The 24,726-nt window shown below is 36.6% G+C and overlaps 2 protein-coding genes and 1 long non-coding RNA gene across 3 annotated transcripts; 2 read left to right on the plus strand and 1 right to left on the minus strand.

Moving 5' to 3' along the window:
• Window positions 1-7,388: 7,388 nt before the first annotated feature.
• Window positions 7,389-8,878, minus strand: LOC102809177 (major egg antigen-like). The gene has a single exon (XM_006818740.2). It carries the CDS (start codon window positions 8,738-8,740, stop codon window positions 8,087-8,089), a length of 654 nt encoding a protein of 217 aa, XP_006818803.1. The 5' UTR covers window positions 8,741-8,878; the 3' UTR covers window positions 7,389-8,086.
• Window positions 8,879-20,226: 11,348 nt separating this feature from the next.
• LOC100374478 (suppressor of cytokine signaling 5-like) lies at window positions 20,227-21,228 on the plus strand. Its single transcript, XM_002736556.3, has one exon. The coding sequence runs from the start codon at window positions 20,398-20,400 to the stop codon at window positions 21,073-21,075; it is 678 nt and encodes a 225-aa protein (XP_002736602.1). The 5' UTR covers window positions 20,227-20,397; the 3' UTR covers window positions 21,076-21,228.
• Window positions 21,229-21,927: 699 nt separating this feature from the next.
• Window positions 21,928-23,847, plus strand: LOC146746636 (uncharacterized). The gene is made up of 2 exons (XR_014929163.1): window positions 21,928-22,010; window positions 23,675-23,847. It is a non-coding gene; the product is annotated as an uncharacterized LOC146746636 (long non-coding RNA).
• Window positions 23,848-24,726: the final 879 nt, after the last annotated feature.

Below are 24,726 nucleotides of genomic sequence, written 5' to 3' on the forward strand. Positions count from 1 at the left end.
AATTTGCATAATTAACCAACTTTCACACTGATATCTCAGGTACTATACATCACATATCAATGAATGTACATGGATGCTGTAGGACAATAGACAGACCTGAATAATTGTGGGTTACAATCTGTACATATTAATTACCTAATTTGCATAATTAACCAATTTTAAGCTTTCACACTGATATCTAAAGTACCGTAAAAACTCCAAAATTTCGACCGGTTTTAAATAATTTGCGTTAGAAATGTGACATGTTTTTAGAGTCGTGGCCGAGTTGTAACTCAAAATCTAAACAAAGTCATCAATCAGTGAGTATTATGACAAGCAAAACAAAACATCAAGACGCGCAGAAGAGGTCAGCACAAAACTAATAGGTCAAAAGACAAAGCTGTCTCGCACTACCTAGGAAAACTTGCGAATGTTCGAAGTACAGGTACCCATTGGACAAAAGATACATGGAAGTTTAGCAAACTATCTCCCCGACCCAGTGCAATGTATCCGGTTAGAATCAAAGCTCACGTGTCCCTTATTTGAGGGACCAAATTCTGCCGTAAATTCGCCCTTGGATTAAAAAATAAAATGGGATTTAAGAAAATAAAATGGGACTTTTAAGGTGTATTTTGGCGTCATTTTTCGGACATTTCAATCAATCCTGCCGGCTAAAATAGAGTCTAAGTTTTACCGTAGTCATTGACGTCTGTCTATTCAAGAGTACACGTGTATGATTTTTATCGTGACTAGCGTGAGCGGGTAAGCTTCCTTTCGAGAATGAGCTGTTATCACTGTGAACAATGTTAAATTATTCTTCAGATGACCAGTTTATTTTTTAAAAACAACTAATTTTTTTATTTAAAAAAAAATCATGCCGTTTTCGCATCAAAATCCAAGCCAAAATATCGTACTACAACATCAATCTCTTCGCATTGCGTTCAATAACATTAACATATTTAAATAAGCTATGGTAATTTGAACACGTTGGCATCATCCAGCTTTTTGATTGGTTAATTAGCGATTTGACCTATTTGACCTAAGAGAACATGGCGGATATCCTACAGCATCAAACGTTTATACGAGACCGGAATCATTCGCTTACGATGAAACTTAGTTGACTTTTATTTGTATTTCATAACCATTCAACAAATTTATTTTGTGTACATTATTATAATCACTACTGAGTACAGTAATAATCAACAATTCAGAAACGCAGCATGCCGAGATTTTTGTGTTCGTTTTTATTTGAAACTTCGTTTATTTAGAATATATTTTCGTTACCAATAAAATAAAAATCTCTCAGTCAATCAGAAACCCGGATTCATGCCTTTGAGGAAGGTCCCGTTTGAACGCTCACATCGGTTTTTTTTTTTCGTTTGGGGGAAAACTAAAACTGGTCGCAATTTTCGAATAAGAATGAGTCGGCAATTTTTAGTGGAGTCGAAAATTTGGAGGTAAATAAAACACCGAAACCCGGCAAATAAATAGCCAATTGAATTTTTAGAGGGGTCGAAATTTTGGAGTTTTCACGGTACTAATTATTCCATTTCAATGAAACTTAGTACAAAGATGCTCTAGGACAATGTACAAACCTAATTAGTTTGGGGTAAAAATCTGTTCATATTAATTCCCTAATAAGCATAATAATTCATAATTTTTTGGTTCTAATCACATTTCAATTAAACTTGGAGACATAGATTTTCTGTTACATTGCGCAGACCTCATTAGTTTTACACTCAAATCTGGTCATATTAATTTTCTGATTTGCATAATTAGTTTTCAGCTAAGTAATTTCGAATTATATTTAATGTGTCTCCAATACTCTCAGCACATGGGAGTTCTTTCTAAGCTTTCTTTGATTTGTTAGTATTGTAACAATTTTGCTATGGATGCTATGTCTTGTTATTTTTCTCAATTAGCACAAATTGCTTTTGTAAAAGCAACGTAATAAACGAGGTTTAAACCTCTAGTAATTTGATTATGTATAGATTTTTGCTTTTTTTCTATGTGCCATAAAAAACATTCTGGTGGGAAATTTTGGACGATGTGCCTCTAGACTGAGGTACCAGCGGCATGCATCATTTTCCCAGTGTATGCTTACAGTTGTATTAGGTAATACGCGATTCTAAATAAACACCCCCCCCCCTGTACTACTGATACCTACTCTAAATGCATTAACTATTCGTTGAGTTTTGAATGTCGCTATTTTGATGGTTGAATCCGCTAAATTAAATCACACAAAAACTCATTGTTTCATTGAAAAAATTAACTACTTTAAATACCAGTGAAAATTAATACTTCTACAAAATTTATTTCAAGAGGGGAGGGGCAATAAAGACTATTATAATCACACTCGCGCACACATGATTTCTGTCACAAGTATATCAGGTATTGTACCTATGAAACCTTTGACATCTGATATGCAAATATTTATGTATTCGCGTATATGCTGCTGGTTTATCGCGTTTGATCCGAGTTCTAATAATCTAAATCGTAAACAAATCTCTGATTAAATTATATAAATGGGAAAGGCATTAATGTCTGGGTTTTTACTTTGAATCCATGCTACTTTTGTTTTTTGTGTTTTTACTTACCGTATTTTTTGTGTAGGGTATATATATACATGTAATAATAATAATCTTTATTGCATAATCGTATCCTTATTTGGATATTTACTCAGAAAAAAAAAATTACAATAAAGATGAAAAACTGAGGAAGTAACAAAATAGAAGCTAAAATTGAAAAAAATAATAAATAAAAAAAAGTGTATTTATTTTGGAGAAGCTGGTAGTTTTTTTGAAATGATTTTCTCTGGCACTGAAACAATTATAGATGTAGCTTGCTAGCATTCGTTATCAATATTTTCCTAAATATTGAATATAATTAAAATCTTTACTGTGCCCATTTGATCTGCGTCATGATATGACAGTGATTTACCAAACCATAAAGTAGTCTAATTTATCTCTCTCTGGGGAAAAGAGTGGCAGCTTTACAGAGTGAGACACTCAATAATAAACACTGTGTTCACTGGATTTGTCTTGTTCGAACAGAACACTAAACTGCCATTACACACCAAATATGGTCTGATCTAAAAACAAATTCGTGTCAGCTTTTATCGTGGTATGATAAGTGTGTATCGTATTGAATGGAGATAAACTATAAAAGCTATGTGCGAATATCGCCGGCGCATCGTACAGTATTCATCAGACACGCCCATATCGTCGAGTACACTACATGAATATAGTGCCCGCTCGTACTTTACTTTACATTCTGGTCGCTGTGTTTACCATTGTTTGCTCCAGACCACTATCAGGGGGTAAATCTCTTACTCTCGAGTTCTCCACACTTGTCAGGGGGAAATCTCGTCTCGTCTCTATATCTCGTCCCCTTGAGGTACGGGATCGGGAAAGTCACTTAAGCTTTACAGTCAAATAAGGCACACACAACGAAATACGTTTCAACTCTCGTCTTAGTCGATCTTTTGGAGCACTCTATAAGACACAGCGCCCTGGGGAAAAGTCCCCAAGACTCTCACAAGGTTGAACCAAGACTCGCCCAAGACTGGACTGCCTCAAGGCTCGCCCCTGGACTCTCTCGGACTGCGTCTGTCGTGGAGTATTCGCCAAGACCAACTCAAACTCTCTTTATTCATTTTCAAAACTCTAACCAATTACAAAACAGTAAAAGACTCTAGGGCGTAACCTTCAATCATAAAGCCAATCACACTAAGTACTGAATACGTCATATCTTTTGATTAATCGTTCACTACATTAATAACTATGGATATAAACTGTCAGAATCGCGACGGTTATCTCGTAATTAGTTCCAAATCACTGAGCCAAGTTCCGTCCAAAACTTCAAATAGACCTAAACGATAACAGACATAACACAGCAATTCAGCTAATAATCAACTAATTAAGTCGGTTAACAGATACGCAAAAACAAATTCATGACACCACCACCAAAGGAGCAGGGGCGAGAGCGTGGCTGAGACGTTCATCCCAACGCAATACCTGTCAAGTCAACCATTATGCAGATGTCACCCGTATTCGTAATATCACCTGCATTCAAATTTGATTTAAGTTACCAGTAATTCTGTAAAATGTATAAACGTAACTTTGCGCGTATCTTGGGCAAGCAATCAACTGCCAACTTGATTTTTTTTAGCAATATAAGTACTGCAGATGTATCAAAATAGAAACGTAGAAGACGAATACCACGATTTTGTTAGTCTGACCATGTACCTTCCATGGTCTGACCTACTTTTTTTAAATATATTTTTCACCCAAACACTTCAAAACTGTGTACGCCTTTTAAAAACTTACGACAAAACACAGTATTGTTGTTGAACCTATGTCAGTTTGTGTATAAAGCTTTCAAGCTGAGAGCATCTACGATTGAATATTTGTGATGTGCCTTCTGGTCCAGTCGTTGGTACATCGAGATTATTACTATAAACTTGAGTACTAACAATAATTTAGACTCCAATGTGTATTTTCTTAAATTTCAGACGACGGACAGATCACCTGAAATCATTCTCACCTTTATTATCTTCGATTCCATATAATTATTATCGAAGAAAATGAACGATGGGCGTGCACTCGAACACCGTCGCATGTTGTCGTTCGTCATTGAAGCTACGAGTTCCGACTTATCAAATTTGCGTCACATTTCTACTGACTTTCTTGAGTTTTCTTTCGTGGAAATCCGACGAACCAATATTTCACTAGACGGTGCCTTTGTCGTATATGTGGATCCGATCCAGTGGCGGATCCAGCAAAATGTATTGGGGGGGGGGGGCAAGCTTCGCTTAAAATGTACTGAGCGTAAATCACAGAGAAGCTATGCGTAATCCAGATGATATGAATGACCGTTTGAGGGGGATGCCCCCCTGGATTCGCCACTGATCCGATCTCCGGTGGAAATGCTGACGAAAACGAATGTCGAATGGATAACTAAATGTTATCGTGCGCCAGCATGCGGTAACATTTACGTACTCTATGACACTCCAATCCATTTAACAAATCTGCCAGTGGAAGAGATCCATTTCTGTCTACGTGGCATTGTTTCTCGTGGAAATAAATACATGTAGTATTTAATGCGACAGAAATGCAAAAATAGCCATATAATTAGACTTGCGTATAGTCTCTTGTTTGTTGGTGTTTTTTCAATATAAAATATTGGTATAAATCATGTCGAAAGCTGGGTTACCGCGAATCTTGTTTGTTTTACGGTAACCCGGCTACCCCCTAAATGACGTTTATAGATTTAAAAGAAAACTCAATCAGGAAACAAACCACGTGACGTATCCGGCCGAAATATGTAACCCGGAAATACTTTCCAATGTACCCCTAGCCCTAGCTCTCCAGTCCTCCCTCAATCCAGTTATATACCTAAATTTAAGTAATATCTGGAAAGATGGGCAAATTAAATACAGCAATGCTACTATTGAAGACATTACAGAAAAACTTAAAATGCAATTCCAGAAAAAAAGTAAAGAATGCATGTTTGATGATGATAAGGGCATGCATCACAAAAACAAATTGAGAACATACAGAGAAATAAAAACTGATTTTTCTTTTGAGAAATACCTCCAAATAATTAAAAATCCACTATATCGTGCTGAAATGACCAAATTTAGAATAAGTGCCCACCGTTTACAGATTGAATTAGGCAGATACAAAAACATCTCCATCTCTGATAGAATATGCCCTGTCTGTGATCTTGGAGAAATTGAAGATGAGAAACATTTCCTTTTCACGTGTCAGCTATATGATAAAGAGAGAACCAGCCTTTTTACTAAACATAAAATGTATAGAGAGACATTAATAAACATATTAAATAATAAAAACGATCACATAATTAAAGACGTTTCAAAACACATTTATACTTGCTTTATGCTTAGGGAGCAAAAAATCAAACAATAACTTCAGTACCAGCTGCCTCAAAAAACTCCCACAAAACACAGATTTACATTTATTTACATTATATTACAATTATTCATTTATCTCTTATTGTGAGATATGTATTTATTTCATTCATTTACAGTATTTTTAGTATTTCCTTTTATTTTCATTTTTTTTTATTACATGTTTTTGACTTTATTGTATTTTATGTCAAGATCTCAAATGGGATACGATAGCAATAAAGAATTACTTACTTACTTACTTACTTACTTATATGCCCATCTACATAACAATAGGAGTTCTCATGAGGGACATATACTACAATTTGAGGGGCAATAGGGGGTAGGGGTCGGGTTAAAGTTAGGATCAGAGGTGGGGGTAAATTGGAAAGACGAGTTTCGAATTCTCTGCAGCTGGCTGCTACGTTACTGAATGTTACAATAATGAGAGGAATTTTTAACCCGTCATCCGTGTGTGAGCCCCACGTATATATATCTCGCGTTACAATATGATGGTACCGTGATCGTACCGCTATAAATGGTATTTTGTCCTATTTCATTGCCGGGTTCCAGGGGAACACTTTACATTATGGGGGCGTGTCGCACCTCAGGGTTGGGACATACTTCCGGCTTTGTTTTTAATTGTTTGAATATAGGGGTATGGGTTTGCGTGCATTAAGATCTAATAAGTCACCCAATCCAGCTTCAAGTTGTTCAGGTGTCTAGAATATATAATAATATCCTTTTTTTAATTGTACTTCTCAGAGTTGCTACTTTTTCTTAACAACAAAATCATATTATCCCTACACAAATGCTATATAATGTATCTTGGATACCTCAAATGGCAGTATTTTAGTTTATTATAATGAGATATATTTTTAGGAGAAATGCCTGGTCTATAATGGGGTTCACATTGAGCCACACACCCGTATCACCAAACTGTAAGCGTGTATGGAATGAACTGAACAATACGTTCTTAATATTTTACGAAGAATTCGTAAATTTACAAAATCAACGTATTCGAAAGAAAACTGGAGATGCTATAATAAAACATCCCCGTTTTAGTCTGCAAATGATTTCAGGGTTTCCCTCCAGGGTTCGTACCACACTTAGTATTAAACGACGTATAGCCTGACGAGTCGCTAGAGTTGCGCCCTCCGCGGTGCTCCAACCCCAACACAGTGAAGTCTGATGCCGTTCGGTCGGCGAGGGCCTACTCATACATACATGTCAAGCTATTTGTCGCGTAGAACCCATAGGGAACAAAACATTGCGAATCCCAAAGTTATTAATGCTTTGCACACATTGATGATGTTGTAATATGACATACAAGTAATACTGACGCACAACTAGTTGCGTTTTAGCAACGCGCTTTGAGTTTGTGCGTCAGTGGCGCGTCATTACGATTTTAATAGAGGGCACACTACACCCGGGTATCACACAAGGAACTACTAACAACAAAATGTTACGTCATTAATAATAATAACAATAACGTCATTACTAATAATAACAATAACTTTATTAAACGACTGAATCGTCTTTTGATACAGCATGGTAAATAGGAAAAATAAATAAAATCACAATACAATTTTTGACAGTAACACACATTAGTATAACATATTAGAAAAAGAGTAGTTACCAGAATATTATCAGGTCTAATTAGATCTGCTGTATTTTATATTTATTCTAAAGTAAATTCCCATTTCAATATCATGCGACACTGGGTTGTGGTCGTTACGACTGTCAGGAAAGGACTTCGACTTTACACACGTGGTAGATAGTAAACAATAGCGTTTTTTTTTAATGACGTCACTACGTCATGTGATTAACTATTCATGAAGGCCGTCGCTTCGGACAAACAAAAATATAAACAAAAACTAAAATAGCCACAGCTATTTATTTATAACTGTTGTGAAAATGCGAAAATTTCTCCAGGCCTTTGCTCTGGCAAAAAAAAGTTGGGATTCAAAACAAATCACAGCAAAGTGACACAGTTGGGGATTTAAAATGTCGTTATCGTCTGTACGAATTGTCATCACGTGATTCCTTGCATACGATTTGACGGTTCTATTTTTTAGCAAGGCCTAGTAAGCGTGACATTGAAAATATGGAGAGATAAAATGATACCAAAAAAACAAATCTTTTTAAAATAGTATGAGGAATCTCCTTTCTTCCTCTATTGTCTTCAAATCATGTCATTCATTTGTCTTCAGGTTTATCAGTACTATCCTGTACTTTTTCCGTTTCTACTTCCAGTGGAACCTCTCTTATGGTGGGTATGGTTCGGGCGTAAGGATTTTGCGCGTCCATCAAAGGCGCCTCTAATGTCAACGTACCTTCATTTGTCAATTTTGACGTCAGAGCTTCGATGTCAACAGTTTTTGGCAGTTCGTAGTTCTGACAATACTCGCGGTATCCCTCTTTACCTGTATCTTCCTGTATAGCGCGAACCCGGAGACGGTTGCCAAGCAACCGAACCTCGATATTCTCAGGTTTGAAATGAGCAAGATCGATCGCTACCTCAAATTTATTTTCATTTTCGCCAATGTTATTGGGTTCACCTTCCGATGCAGTTTCACGTTTACCTTCCATCTTTTCTACAAACCAGCGTGCTGGGCGTATTCTGTTGCGACAACGAGCGAACGAGGACATCAATGGACGCTCGTTCACCATGTCTTCCATGCAGACAAATGTCTCGTCGAGTAATCGACGCCGGGGCATATCTGCCCACTGACGTGGACATGGGTCCGATCTCCAACGAGGCCACTGCGATTCATTCATGACTTCATGCATCTTACGGCCACGGCCCATATGTCGAGCCATTCGAAACGTGGGGAACATGCGACACGACATCTTGGAAACCCCTCAGTCTGAGATTAAGTGCTTGTGTTGCGTTGTGTTGTGTTAAAATATGACTAGCAGTAGCAACAACCACGTAGTATACTGCGTGAGTCGGAATTCAGCCGGCTATATGTACAAACCACATTCAGTGGGTCGGAACCAGTTCTAAATTTATCGTCAACAGTTTGGCGTCACTGGATGCAGTAAACAGTGAGCGGGGCTTATGCTCACGTACTAGTACACCGATCCGGGATGGACTGGATCCGCTCACTGCAGAATTCATAAGCCTTTTTTTTGTCAGAAACCGGGATTGTTTGTACAGCGATGTCTGTTCATCTCTAATGTTGAGTGTTACTACTCCACTGTCTCCTGATTTTTTTTTACCCACCATTTATTATCATGTATATCAGGGAAAAGTCACTAGTACCTATAAACATAATTTATTCTGAAGTCACAAGACGGGTGTCATTAAACTAGTACCATTTTAATACCTAATTCAGTGAACACGGAGTAGTTGAGTCGAAGCATATATAGAAGGCACAATTTGATACGTTGACAAACCTGTCAAAACAAGCTGTTCTCTGATTGGCCCGATTGTTAGATGTGCAGTGAATGCAGCATTGACACTGCAGTTCGGCGTCTTCTACACCGTCTGTGCTGGGACAGCGCTTCCGGTGACGACACAACGGTGAACGCAGAGAAGTGTCACTACAACTGGTTCGATTCAGTGAACACAGAGAAATGTCACTATAACTGGTACAAATTAATTCAGTGAACACAGAGAAATGTCACTATAACTGGTACAAATTAATTCAGTGAACACAGAGAAGTATCACTATAACTGGTACAAATTAATTCAGTGAACACAGAGAAGTGTCACTATAACTGGTACAAATTAATTCAGTGAACACAGAGAAATGTCACTATAACTGGTACAAATTAATTCAGTGAACACAGAGAAATGTCACTATAACTGGTACAAATTAATTCAGTGAACACAGAGAAGTATCACTGTAACTGGTACAAATTAATTCAGTGAACACAGAGAAATGTCACTATAACTGGTACAAATTAATTCAGTGAACACAGAGAAATATCACTATAACTGGTACAAATTAATTCAGTGAACACAGAGAAGTATCACTGTAACTGGTACAAATTAATTCAGTGAACACGGAGAAATATCACTATAACTGGTACAAATTAATTCAGTGAACACAGAGAAGTATCACTATAACTGGTACAAATTAATTCAGTGAACAGAGAAGTATCACTATAACTGCTACAAATTAATTCAGTGAACACAGAGAAGTGTCACTATAACTGGTACAAATTAATTCAGTGAACACAGAGAAGTGTCACTGTAACTGGTACAAATTAATTCAGTGAACACAGAGAAGTGTCACTATAACTGGTACAAATTAATTCAGTGAACACAGAGAAGTGTCACTATAACTGGACAGGTAGAAATTAATTCAGTGAATTTTAATTCAGTGATTGCAGAGAAATGTTACTGTAACCGGTACATTTTATTCAGTGAAAATAAATATCACTATAATTGGTACAATCTAATTCAGTGAAAACAGAATGTCACTGTATTAAACTGGTAAATTGCATTCAGTGAATACAGAACTCGTTCATTTGCTTATGTATTAAAACACTAACAAGGCAAATGAACAGTCAAGTGTCAATGACCTTTATCAAGCAGCCGAAGATTTTCTGAATATTTCAGAACCAACCAATCCTTTCTATGTGTAAAACACACACAAAATGACATACTAGTAGTAGAACAATCCAAATTATACAATTCCCCATCGCCATTTGTAACCCAAAGATCACTGGAAAATGTTGATGAAAGTAAGCGGGTTGTTCATCAAGCATTAACTGCGTGCTATGAATGGTACGATCAAGACGTCGACCTCGGTCAGTGACACAACACATCATCTGCATAAAAATAATTATCTCCCGCCGAGCTACTGATTTGTGCTGATGAACTGAACGATTACGTTTACTGGACGCATGAAGATGGGAACAGCCACTGGTGGCGCTGTATGCAATCGATGCGGTAGAAAATGCCCAGATGTCCGCCCCGATGATTGTATAACGAGAAAGCTGTTGTTAAATTTGGTGACCAGTTTAGTATGATAGAAAGCGTTCACAGTCTTCAAATAACCACAATGAACAGAATGGGGGGGGGAAATCAAGAATGAATATACGTGATTCCGGCGTTTCATACTAAATGCTTTCTATTAATAGTGCTGAACATTGCCTTCTTATTCGAAGCCTACACATAAGCGACGCTACCAGATATATACAACAGCTAACAAGAGAACTGGTGATGGCTGTGAACCTTAACTGCCTCAGCACAAAGGCTGTTGTGTAATATCAGGGAATGTATAGGAAATGTATTGTAGTGTTACCTCTGTATAATTTACAATATATCTGGATTAACCTTCACTATTAAGGACAATATGGGAGTAGAAGCAAGGCTACGCAAATTTTGCAAAATAGTTGTTTAGAATTACTAGACATTGTGGGATATAAAGAAGTGGCCTATTAACCCATGAAACATACTCGCACATATCCATACATGTCTTATTATGTGGGACAAAGCTTTCATGTACACAATCATAATAACTGGAAATGGTTTCACAACAAAAAAAGTGTTATTGCTGTAAATAATTATGAACAATAAAAACTGAGATTTAGAAAAATTATGAACAAAAAATAATGAAAGTCTGTGATTTTCTGTACAGTTTATTAACCGAGCCATAACACTTATAAAAAGCGCAGTGCTGAGATTCACTTCGAGTATATCAGAAATATAATCTTACAATTGCATACGTACAGTTTGGTGACATAATTCAAGTTTTGTATAGTTCAATATGCATACAACCACCCATATACTAGTACATTTTAAAAATAACCCCCCCTTTCAAATTGTGCAAATACAAACAAGACATTAAACCTTCCTGATAGTAACATGTAAGCGTTGTATAAACCCGAATAAAAAGTCTTGAGTCACGGCGAATACTTCTATGGAGTAGCCCATTTAAAAATCTCTTCAACTAGCCAATCACTAATGTGCGAGATCATTAATTAAATAATATTAATTTTATTAACACTAACGCATTCCCGGGAGGGATTGGCAATGGCTACAAATAAAAGGTTAAAAACAAAAATAAATAAAATAAAATAAAAACATACAAAACACTAAGCTAATACATTACTGTAACAGAGAAAGAAAATATTAAGACTAAATTATTATACAATAAAAAGATAATCTATTAGCAAGGAGTATTCCGTTGTATCTGTCGGTCTCAGTTTTCAAGTTATGGTCACTGAAGCGGAATTATTTAAATTTTCGCGCATCTCAATATTTTGCAGGGTAATAAGGTAGGTTTCAAAAGCAAAATTGTTTTTTTTAATTCTCTGTATGTTATTAATTATTTATATTTCATTTTGTTTTGATTGATTGTCGTTACGTAATTAACTTTTCCAAGTTGATATAAATGATGTTTGTATATTTTTATTAATTTGTCCTAATTGCCTTGCTGTTAGAATTTCATTGTCAACCACGTTAGACTGGTTTATGTTATTCAAAAGGGAATCTACCATTTACTATTAATTTCTTAATATTAATAATTTACTATTAAACTCGAAAACATCGTAATGTTATTACTTCTACACCAGGTAACACCAATTAAAACCAACATCGATTTAGAATTACTGTAGCCAATGACATTGAAATTTGCTCTTCCATAAAGCAGCAATTTCCCTCTTCTAATAATCAAAACTACCCTTGATACCCTGGAGAAGTATGTCCATTGTTTCACAACAACGACTGTCCCAAGAGATTTTTGTCTTCTCAATTTCTCAAGATAAACATCTCAGGGTTGTTTTGTTTACTAGAAGGAAATATCCTTTGACAGCATTTCTTGAATTAATTTCCATTGCACAAAAAGGCAGCAAATACTGTTACTGAAGCACAGAATATGCATGAATTTTTTTCCCCGGCCATTCACACAAACTGTAAATCAAGACTTTTACCGCATCCATAGTTGTTGACAACGATGGATGATGATGGATGTATTGTGACGTATTTTGACCCCCGGATTCTGACCTTGCATCCTTCCCACATTTACTCCCCTTTCATACCCGTTCAATTTCCTTTCATTATTTCATCCAGATTCCATGATATTTTATATTTAAAACCAACCTTTATTTCACAGTCACTCTAGTTTTCACTTTTTTAAAATTATCTTACTTATCTTCACTCCCATCATGCAATCTCCCATAGTACTTCCGCAAACACAGCGGCGATCGCCAACATATCTACAAATAACCTCGCTCTCAGGAGCTGAGGAATAAGCCAGCGTCTGCTGAGGATTTGTACACACCCCCACCGTGTCATATGCTGTAATAAGAAATGACAATCCTGATTTCCCTATAAGTCTGGATGTTCAATATATTGTTCCTGTCGGAAAACGTTTCCAAAGCTGGTCTTACGTGCAACAGCAGCTCGGGAAAGATGAGACAGCATGACTTGTCAGCCTCGCATGGTGGGGTGATTATCCTCTGTGATTTTGCCTTTTAAGCCCACAAATTTGAGTTTTTATAATGGCGAAATTGGTCAAAACTTACCGAAATCTAATTGGATTCTGGTTATTGGAACATTCTTCAAAAGTCACGAGTTTATTTTCAGTGTTTGGTCGGCCGACTAATCCAGCCATGTGCTGCATGTACTCTGAAAATACGTACAGTCACAAAAATGGTGATTTAAGTATTTAAAAATACGATATACAGTTGTCTCTGTGCCATGCTTCAAAATAATAACTGTTTCACTATTTCCGTCACTAATTCATTTCTATTTGATAAGGTTGTATTTTGAAAAAAAATGTTCGGTAAATAGTTTAGGCAATACATCACTGAACTATTGCAACAATAAGAATACACGTGTACTGTCGCCGCAGTAGCGACTGTACAACAAAGTGTCGAATGCGTTTACGCAAATGAAACAAAACAACACAAATATGCACTCCAGCACGTGGATGTTATTAATAACAGTACTATATCTTTGAAAGCGACAAATCCGGCAAAAATGTTAACTTTTTATCAACATTTTAAATATTTGAAAATTGTGCACTCAAGTTCAGAATCGACCATTCGCTCTTCGGCCCATCTTGAATTTTCAAGGTGAATGTTCCGGCGAAGCACTCTGTGAAGGGAGGAATGTTCGAACGGAGCAACACTGTACAGCCGGACGATGTCTTCAGTCATGTACGTTGTCATACATGACGTACTACTACTTATCGACGTATCGATGTCTGAATTATAATTACAATTTAAAAATAATTACATAATCCTTAAATGTAGTATTAAAGATATAATGTGAACGAAAACACGGATTTGGCAGTATTGTTGTTTGAAACGTCATACTGTAGTCCAACTCAGATGCTGATTTATCACGAAATACTAGTAACAACGTCGCTTTTGTAGGACACGCAGCAGTATATGTTAGATAAAAAACCAAAAACACTAATACGCATGCGTATTAAAATACTCGTTCGTATCATCTTTAAAGATGATTCTATTCAAAACACTTCACGTATCATTATCTGTACTTGTTGGTAATCGGCAATTGCAAATAATAAACCATAATTGTCCAAGTTTCGCAACAATAACAAAGGTTTGGTGGATTAACTTATTATTATTGAGTGGCGGTCGTCGCGCCGCGTCCTGTTCGATATGCGACTCACAGTGACGTATACAACGCGTGTAAAATACATTGTGTATTTCAGCTTCTCGGCTCCTCCCCTTGTTTATATCATAGCGAGGAAGCGTGAACTCGGCTATTAAATTATGCCCGAAAATGAATTAAAACTAGTTAATATTTTGGTAAATTGATGATGACGTTCCATGCTATTCAACTCCCATTTCACTCTTTTACAAAGTATCTAGTCTGCCGTAGGTGGCGTGCTCGCGACTACAGGAGTCATATATTGAACGATGTATTTTACATTCGTTGCACCCGTCACATGGAACCCACAGCGAACAAAATGGTACGAATTCCAAAGTCGTTATCACCGTTCATAATGTTGTATTGTGAGGTTTTATCAAAAAGTATTACAACCTTGTCCCTTTAATAAGATAATAATTCAATTCAAAAAAAAGGATACAAGCTAATGATGTACTAGCTGCCCAGTACAGTCTTTTCTTTGCAGTGTAAAATTTAAAATAAAAGGTCTGAAACAATACCATAAAATATGTAAACCAAATTTTGCACGGAAAATACTAGTTAAATATTCAGACCAAAAATGAACACAAATAATGAGGTCATAATAACATTATTTAATATTCATGTTTCTCAATTAACATTACCATATCTGTAAATGACATAATGATCACTATAATTGTCTTCCCATCTTGTGCACGCATTTGTATGTATGACAAATGTTTTATTTTAGCAAAATTTTAACTTCTCAATTCTTTAATATTATACATACCAGTGACACCAACATTAATCGTGACGGACATGTTATTATTGGTGATAAGATTCCCAAATTTGAAGATGATCAGATACAAATTGTTTGTAGTATCTTCGGGGGCAGAGCTACGTCACAGACGTTCCACGTTGCTAAGACGCGCACCACTGTACCATGCATTTCTATGGGCTCTGTGCGCGCTGCTGTGGAACGCCGGTCGAGCCGGTGAAAATTCGAGAAAACAACACAAACTCAACTTTAAAGTAATCCCGAACAACCAAATTTATATATGTTACACACGTAGGGCTAATTTTGTTGCACTGTTCAGAGGAGTCTCAACAATCATCCCAAAGTACCGTTTTATGCGAGTTTTGGGCCTTTGTTTTCACCGCCGCAGGTTGCCAGACGGTGAAAATACCCGGATGTCCGCCCCAAGGATTGTAACCACAATAAATAGCAATTTTGAGTGAAATTTCGCTAATATCTTAAAAATAAAAAAAATCCAAGTTTGAAAAACTGATCGAGTTATTGTAACTACAAGATAAAGGTTTATACCGGAGACGACAACAATAACAACGACGAGGAAAGACAACGTTTCCTCATACCCCTTCATCTAGTAAGTAAAATTAATGAAAAAACAAGAAACATGTCAGCTGATTGCTAGGAGCTCCGGTGTTTCAGGTGCATAATGAGCAATCAGTTTAGCTATTTTGAAAATACCCCAAACGCCTTTATTCACTAGAATGAGAATGTTTTAGTTATCGACAGATAGAAGAATAACTTGACAAGGTCACGTGAGTAGCGCCCACTGCGGTGCTCCAAACCCAACGTTAGTGAGGTCGAAGGCGCTACTAACGCCTACATGTCAAGAAGGAATCAAATCAATCAGACATCTAAAGTTGGTGGTTTTCAAAAACAAAACAATCGTTCTGGTGGTGTTCAAAAAGACGTCAGAAATATTTTTTACCAAATATGAAAAAAAAAATATTCACTAAAACAATGGTCATAAAAATCAACAAATTTGAGAGTTCTACATAAACAAATATCAATGCAATGCGCTTTCAATAAGAAGTCAAAAATAGCATTTTTTACCAAATTGACAGAAATATTGACTAAAATTAGTAGATATATAGGGTATCGTCACAAAATCTGATTGAGGTCTAACCAAAGTTTTTACATATTAAATATCAAAGCAACTGGGATAGCTATTTTCAAGAAGAAGTCGTAAATATCACCTTTTGCCAAAAATGTCCGTAATTTTAGGGAATTGAAGATATCAGCACGACATAAACAAGGTCTATCCGATGCACCTATATAATAAACATGAAAGCAATTGGACTTGCAGATTTTAAGGGAAAAGTTCAAAATATCTCTTTTTACTAAAAATGACAAAAAAAACATGCATCAAAATTTGAGATTTGAATATAGCAACACGAAATGCACAAATCTGAGAATGGTCTACTCAATCTACATATATACTAAATTTCAATTCAATCAGTTTTTGGGAAGAAGTCGAAAATGTAAAAAGGTGACACAGACGACGACGGACAATCAGACGTATGACTACAACGAGTAAAAATGTTATTGGTGGCATTCTCACATAAATCATGTTCAGTCAGACGGCCACTGTGGCATCATAAAGTCACAATTCATTTTATAGTGCGCCATCAATAGATGATAATTGTTAGTAATACACACGAACATTAATTGTTACATAACGAGAAAGAGTCGTTAACCAGAGTTTGAATTATAAAATGCTGTGTTTTATTCTAAAGTAAATTCCCATTCCCGTTAGTGACACTGACTATACAAATAATAGCAAATAGTAAACACTGCAAATATCGACAGAGAAAATGATATCAACAAAAATCTAGTTAATAGTACGAGTAATCTCGTTTCTTCTTGCATTGTCATTTTAGCAGGTCATTCATTTGTCTTCAGGTTTCCCATTACTACTAGTATCCTCCTCTTTCTTCGCTTCTACTTCCGCTTCTTGTGGAATCCTCCTAGTATCTTCCTCTTTCTTCGCTTCTACTTCCGCTTCTTGTGGAACCTCCCTGGTGATAGGTATGGTTCGGGTGTAAGGTTTTCGTACGTCCATCAAAGGCGCCTCTAGTGTCAACGTACCTTCTTTCGTCAAGTTGGACGTCAGAGCTTCGATGTCAACGGTTTCTGGCAGATCGTAGTTCTGGCAATACTCCATGTACTCACGGTATCCCTCTTTTCCTGTATCTTCCTGTATGGCGCGAATCTGGAGACGGTTACCCTGCAACCGAACCTCAATATTCTCAGGCCTGAAATTAGCAAGATCGATCGCGACTTTGAATTTGTTTCCACTTTCGCCAATGTTATTGGATTCAACCTTTGATGTATTTTCATGCTTGTCTTCAATTTTTTCTTCAACACAGCGTGCTGGACGTGTCGTGTAGCGACAACGAGCGACAGAGGCCATTGACGGACGCCCGTTAGCCATGTTTGCCATGTGTTCCATGTAGCCGAAGGTCTCATCTAGTAATCGGCGATGTGACTTATCTAGCCACTGACGCGAAAATGGGTGTAGTCGCCAGTGAGGCGGTGACTGCAATTCGGTCATGACTTCTTGCATCTCACGGGCCATCTGTCGAGCCATTCGGAACGTGGGGAACATGCGAAAAGTCATCGTGAAATGGTTTAGCAGTAGGTTGTGTGAAAATATGACTTGCAGTAATAACGACTACGTAGTATACTGAGTGAGTCTGTGTTCAGCCGGCTACCTTATATATATATAACCAACATTCTGGAAAAATGACGACATCTCTGGAAAATATTGCCCTAGAATGATGACGAAACTTCTCGAACGAATTGCATTACGGAATCCCCATTGCCTTTGTTGACATGTTTGTTATGTCTTTACTCCAATAATGGGAATCACCCACATTTCTTAAGTCCGGGGGGGTTACGTTCATAGTTGAAGTACATGGGTACGCGCCGTTGTTTTGACCCCATTCTCACGGTCCAGTCAGTCTTTTTGACATCCAATTTTATGATTTTCGGCCATTTTAGCAAACAACATTTGTGTTGCGAAAAACGCCAATTGTCAAAAGCGCCCTCAATGTCGATCTTTTTGGGTCCAGTTTTCACCTGGCTGCAAAGCACTCCCACCCAAAATACGTAGTAAAATAGTTCCGATTTCGTCTGCGTGGGGGGAGGGGGTGTTACGCCGCGTAAACTTTCAATAGCTCATCAGAACGTCGGGGACCAGGGACATCATCGAATAAATTGTGCGACCTAGAAATCACACACACCCTCTTCTCGCACGGAAAACGAGTGGTGGCGCTAAAACTAGAAACTCTTCGATTCCCAGGTTGAACAACGTTCAATCGCACGGTTTCGCTAAAGCCGGCTATTCACAACCGACTGTTTTTCCACTTGAACTAGAAGCCAGTTCAAATTTGCTAGAGGGCATGTGTAACTGAAAATGGCGGAATAAACAAGAATTCAAACGCGAAAGCTCTTTAGTTATGTTTCGTGTGTCCCCAAGTCAACACATCACACATGTATAATAGAACAGATAGAACAGAATAGAAGAGATAACTAAAAACAACAATCTTTCAGAATTATCAAAACAACATGAAAAGAAGATAGGGGAGGTACTCAGAGTAAAAATTATGTAAAAACATGGAGAAGGGATTTATTTAATGACAGCAGAATGAATGGAGCAACAAACAAACTAATTTCATACAGAAAATTTAAAACTACCTTCAATATGGAGAAATGAAATTGAATGGAGAAGAAAAATTTCGATTAATTATGACAAGTTTTGCAGGAATAGAAACAATTCATACGAAAGTATGACCTTAAGAGATGGAACATAGCAACTCCATCAAATTAGTCTGCGGGTAGTTTCAATGCAATGGCATATTTAGTTTTATTGTTATACTATTTTCATATTTTTTCTTCCATTCTTAGTTACATTTATTCAATGTCTTATTCGTGATTTTGGTGGAGTGAACTGAACTTCAGTTTTGCTTTGTCCTAAACAATAACATTAACTTATGTTTTTTCCTCGTTCTATAATTATATGTATTTAATGTGCTATTTGTGATGTTAGTTGCGTGAAGTATTATTTCTGTTTTTGTTTTACAACCATAAAATTACTCTCTGTAGTTGTATTTTCGTGTTGAATAAATGTATACGGTGTAAATACATTGTCCATTTCTACCAGTAATCCGGAAGCAAAGGGGATATTCATTTCTGTTTCTTCGGAAGGGTAAATTGTTAAATAATAACACATGTTTCGTGAGAGCAATTTCACGATTTGTTGCCGCCCAATGAATGATGGCCATGGCCATAATATTGATAATGCCAGATCCAAAGTTCTGTTAATTAGAGTAAAGTACTGAAAGATTATTATTATTCTGTTTATTATCATTACTTTTACTTCACAACTATTGTTTTATTACTTGAAATGTAGTTTTGACCTGGTGAATAAAAATATCTAATATATTTTCAGACTGCTGGCTTGTCGGAAATAACATGTAATCTGATGACCATTAAGGTCTCATGCCACTAATTAACCAATGGCTGCTCGTAGCCCGCAATTTAAATGCCGAGCAAGAACCAATGACATTTATTAAATATTGTTTTTCTCAGGTGCTCCCTGTTTGAGGGCGTAATCACCTGGGTCAGAGGTGAGACCAACATGTGGTCTTTTGTTTACTACTTAGCGGCTGTGTACCTGTGGGTTTATTTTGTGTGTATTTGGATGTTCTAATCTTGGTGTTTTTCCAGTGATTTCTCTTGGTGCAATCCAAATACAGTAGGTGTGTCTTGTTTACCTGAGATTTGCAAGAGTTTGAGCTGGCCAACATGTTAGTTTTTTTCATATGGTTGATTACTGGCATATTGATTTCCCATTTTTGAGCCATATTTTCAACTTTCTTCGTCATTTTCATATAGCAATCTCGTCATATGTTAACATTGTCGTCTATGGAAATTCAATTAGTGGTATGAGCCCTTAAAGGGTTGTCACGTGTCTAATAAGCGGCCTCTACGGCAGGTATGGGGCTGGGATCCGGTTCTCGCTCCGGTTGGTTCCGGATATATTTTGCTGTAAACAATTACGTCTTTGCCTTTGACCTGTGTTAACACCCAAGTCGTCAAGAACGAAAGAATTTTCTAGTTTCTGTTATTGCGTGCCACATTATGGATGTGCCATTACCTGAAAGTGTACAAAAAGTAGACTGCCAAGAACCAGCAACAAGATTAGAGAGTGGGAGTTCTGATTCCAGTCATACAGTACATATTTATGCACATCGTAGATGCTTGAAACCCGATGGAACGTTTGCCCTACGGGTAGTTCACTCACAGATCGACTATAATATGCCCTGTCTGGCTCCTGACTTGCAAGCTGTTTCAAACAGTAGCTTCTACTGGGGGCGAATGAGCTACTATGAGGCCGAAGCACAGTTAGATGGCAAACCAGAGGGAACATTTTTGCTAAGAGACAGTGCCCAAAACGAACACTTGTTTACTGTTAGCTTCCGTCAACATGATAGTACTCGTCATGTAAGGGTCAAACTGTGGAATAATAAATTTAGTATTGGTATGTTCTCAGCGAACACTGTATGTGAATTTTTTGAGCATTACAAGGACCCTAACTCTGACTCAATCATGTTAACTATTCCACTGCCAAGACGAAATCCTTTTACGCTGCTGGATTTGTGCAGGGCTGTTATATGTACGTATATGATATACGATGACATAAAACTGCTGTGTTTACCATCGGCATTGCGGGAGTATCTGAGGGAATATCATTATACACAAAAAAGCAGAGTGCGTACATTTGAAGTCGAGGAATCTACTGAGACTGAAGTCTACTAAATATATTTATATGAACTAACATCATGTTGCATCAACTCGATGTTTGGTGCTGGTGATTTCCATTGTCACATATCACGAAGTCATGTTGATTTTTATAATTTTTAACAATTTAATCAACATTGTTTTGTTAATTAAAGTATATTTTTTCATTAATATTGTCTGAGCTCTCAGTGCTTGCTGTTTTGGAATTTGCAATAACTTGTAATCATCCATCTTGAATTTTCAAGGTGAATGTTCCGGCGAAGCACTCCACTATCACCTTGAAGTATTTCATTAGGACAATGTGTATGTGACAATGCCCTCACAGTTTAGAATCAGTTTACCAACAGCCAATCATATTGCTTCTTTCTTCAACGCGCTTGGAAAGCTATCAAAATCTTCAAGGCGGGGCCAAGTCACGAGACGCGCACCACTCTACCATGTATTTATATGGGCTCTGTGAGAGCTGCTGTGAAAAACCGATCGAAAAGCCGGTGAAAATAGCTAAAATCGAGAAAACAGCACAAACATAACTTTGAGAAATCCTAAACAACCAAATTTAAATATGTTGCATATGTAGGGATAATCTTGTTACACTGTTCAGGGGGTGTCAACAACCATTCCAAAATACCGTTTTCTGAGAATTTATTGGCCTTTGTTTTTACCATGGTTGCCAGGCGGTGAAAATGCCTGACCTGAGAATAAATGTAGCTGCGCACAGTGGAAGCTGTGTTGGCTTGGATGTCGAGGCAATACAGCGATGATATCCATATACCATGCAACTCACAGATATTCAGACCAAAGCTATTCAAACTATGCTTACACGCATGACGCTGGGTAGCTAATTTGCATGCATAATGAGTAGTTTATTTCAAAGTGCGATCGCGGCCATTTTTCTTCAGATGGCGGTTAGCACGTTTTCAGTGGGGAAGAAAAAACACGATTTCTCCTGAATGGTGAGTAAGATTGTCAATTTTTTACATCCTGTTCGTCTTTCAAGTTTTAACTACATCTCTAAATAGAAATATGTGGTGTTTTGTGGTGAAATTCCGAATAACAAATGAAAATGCGTTTCCGTAACGGCACTAAACCGACGTTTTAAAATAATGCGTCATTTGAGTTAACATGATTTTTGAAACCCCAACGTTCAACATTTATATAGTTAAGATCATAATTGTAATTTTTATTACAATTTTATTTGGGAACAGCCCGTATTAAATGTTGAAATCGCAAAGTGAAATGTGCTCAGTGAAACTGCATAACCTTGTGACCCAATATGGCGGCTCTCAATACTGCATTACCAGTACGTAGATCAGAGTCGTAAATATTGCTGTTTTTAGCTCCGCTGTCGACTTTGTCGAGCGGAGCTTATCATATGAGTGATTGTCCGTCGTCGTCGTCGTCCGTCGTCGTCGTCCGTGTCAATGTTTTACTTTTTCGACTTCTTCTTGAAAACTACAAGCCTAAATGCTTTGATACTTGGTGTATATGTACCTTGGGTAGACCTCTCTTAGGTTTGTTCATTTCATGTTGATATCTTTAATTCTCTAATTTTGGTGAATATTTTTGTCATTTTTGGTAAAAACTGATATTTTCGACTGCTTGTTAAAAACCGCAAGTGCAATTGCTTTGATATTACATATATAGGTACTACATGTGGACCTCTCTCAGATTTGTTCATTTTGTAATGATATCTTTAATTCTCTAATTTTGGTGAATATTTTTGTCATTTTTGGTAAAAACTGATATTTTCGACTTCTTGTTAAAAACCACAAGTGCAATTGCTTTGATATTACATATATAGGTACTACATGTGGACCTCTCTCAGATTTGTTCATTTTGTAATGATATCTTTAATTCTCTAATTTTGGTGAATATTTTTGTCATTTTTGGTAAAAACTGATATTTTCGACTTCTTGTAAAAAACCGCAAGTGCAAATGCTTTGATATTACATATATAGGTACTACATGTGGACCTCTCTCAGATTTGTTCATTTTGTAATGATATCTTTAATTCTCTATTTTTGGTGAATATTTTTGTCATTTTTTGGTGAAAAGTGATATTTTCGACTTCTTGTTAAAAACCGCAAGTCCAATTGCTTTGATACTACATATATAGGTACTACATGTGGACCTCTCTCAGATTTGTTTATTTCGTGATGATATCTTCAATTCTCTAATTTTGGTGAATATTTTTGTCATTTTTGGTAAAAAGTGATATTTTCAACTTCTTGTTGAAAACTGTAAGTCCGATTGCTTTGATATTACATATATAGGTATTACATGTGGACCTCTCTTAGATTTGTTCGTTTTGTGATGATGTCTTCAATTCTCTAATTAATTTATTTTGGTGAATATTTTTGTAATTTTTGGTAAAAAGTGATATTTTCGACTTCTTGTTAAAAACTGTAAGTCCGATTGCTTTGATACTATTCATATTGTTCATTTTCTAATGATGTCTTCAGTTCTTTAATTGAAATGTGCATTGCTAACAGCGGAGCTATCTCAGCCGATAGGCTGCTTGTTTTATCAAACATGCAGGATACTAGCTGAAAATTGACAGTCTAAATAGAATGCCATGTTTAATAATTAATTGACTTTTTTTTCTTTCTTTTTTTAGATGTACTGAAATTAATGGCAAGACGATTCCTTTGAAGCCTGAAGGTTATCCCATGTGTTTATACGGGCTGTCTTTTTGTTGTTTGACAGAATTTGCCTGGTTTTTCTATTCCTCATTCTTTATTTGAGGTATAAATTGGTCTTGGTCAAAAATAAAGTAATTTTACAGGTGGACATTCTTTCTGGTTTGTCATAATGTTTGAAAGGAGCTTGGTCCTGTGGAGACATAGGATTAGTCATAATATGGCTATGCCTAAATCCACAAAACATTGTCTCCATGTAATTGATTCCATTTGCAGATGTATAGAGTCTCATAAAATCAGTACATCAGTTGGTGTACAGAGGATAAATACAATCATGTCCTCAAGGTTAATGGCAGCAAATTCTATTGTAAATTGCTCACAGAAAAATCATATTCAGCTGTTTATTAAAATGGTTATGACAAGATTAAAATTCTTAAAAATTAGAGAAAGGATTGTAAATAGCAAGTTTGTTTTCAGTCCATGGAGTAATTTTCATGCTGTCAATCTAAATGAGAAAATATCTAGTTTCATGAAAATGTCAAAGGAAAGCAAAAGAAAAAAAATTATCTTAAAGATCATCTTCAAGAAAAAAAATTTGCTTCTTAAAAAATGTAAAACCTCCAGTCAGGTTAATCTTGTTTTAGGTGATATAGCATGTCGATTGAACAAATTAGTGTCTAAGTCGAAACAAACTAGCAAATTGGTGAATTTGGAAGTTAATATACATGGAAAATTGGTTAAATTTGCAGTCCCAAATCTAGTAAAACTAAAGGAGTGTGTAGAAACTGAAATTGGTGTGAAAGATTTCAAATTAATGACTCTTGGCGGAAAACCACTCTATGGTAATATACCTGTAAAAAAGTTGAAAGGCTGTGTGATTCAGGTACATTTAAGTGGTTTAGGTGGTGGTAAACAAAGTGGTAAAAATGTTGCACACCCTGATAAACAGAAATGTGGTCCTTGTAGTAAATGTAACTGTTTAACTGCAAATAGATGGTATCATTTTATTAACAAACCACAGGCGTACATT

Source organism: Saccoglossus kowalevskii, chromosome 4 (assembly GCF_978046115.1).
Source record: "Saccoglossus kowalevskii chromosome 4, keSacKowa6.1, whole genome shotgun sequence".
In the NCBI taxonomy this organism is placed as follows: domain Eukaryota; kingdom Metazoa; phylum Hemichordata; class Enteropneusta; family Harrimaniidae; genus Saccoglossus; species Saccoglossus kowalevskii.

Excerpts from the sequence above, each read along its gene's own strand:
- LOC102809177 (XM_006818740.2), bottom strand. The coding sequence starts at position 8,740 with ATGTCGTGTCGCATGTTCCCCACGTTTCGAATGGCTCGACATATGGGC.
- LOC100374478 (XM_002736556.3), top strand. The coding sequence starts at position 20,398 with ATGGATGTGCCATTACCTGAAAGTGTACAAAAAGTAGACTGCCAAGAA.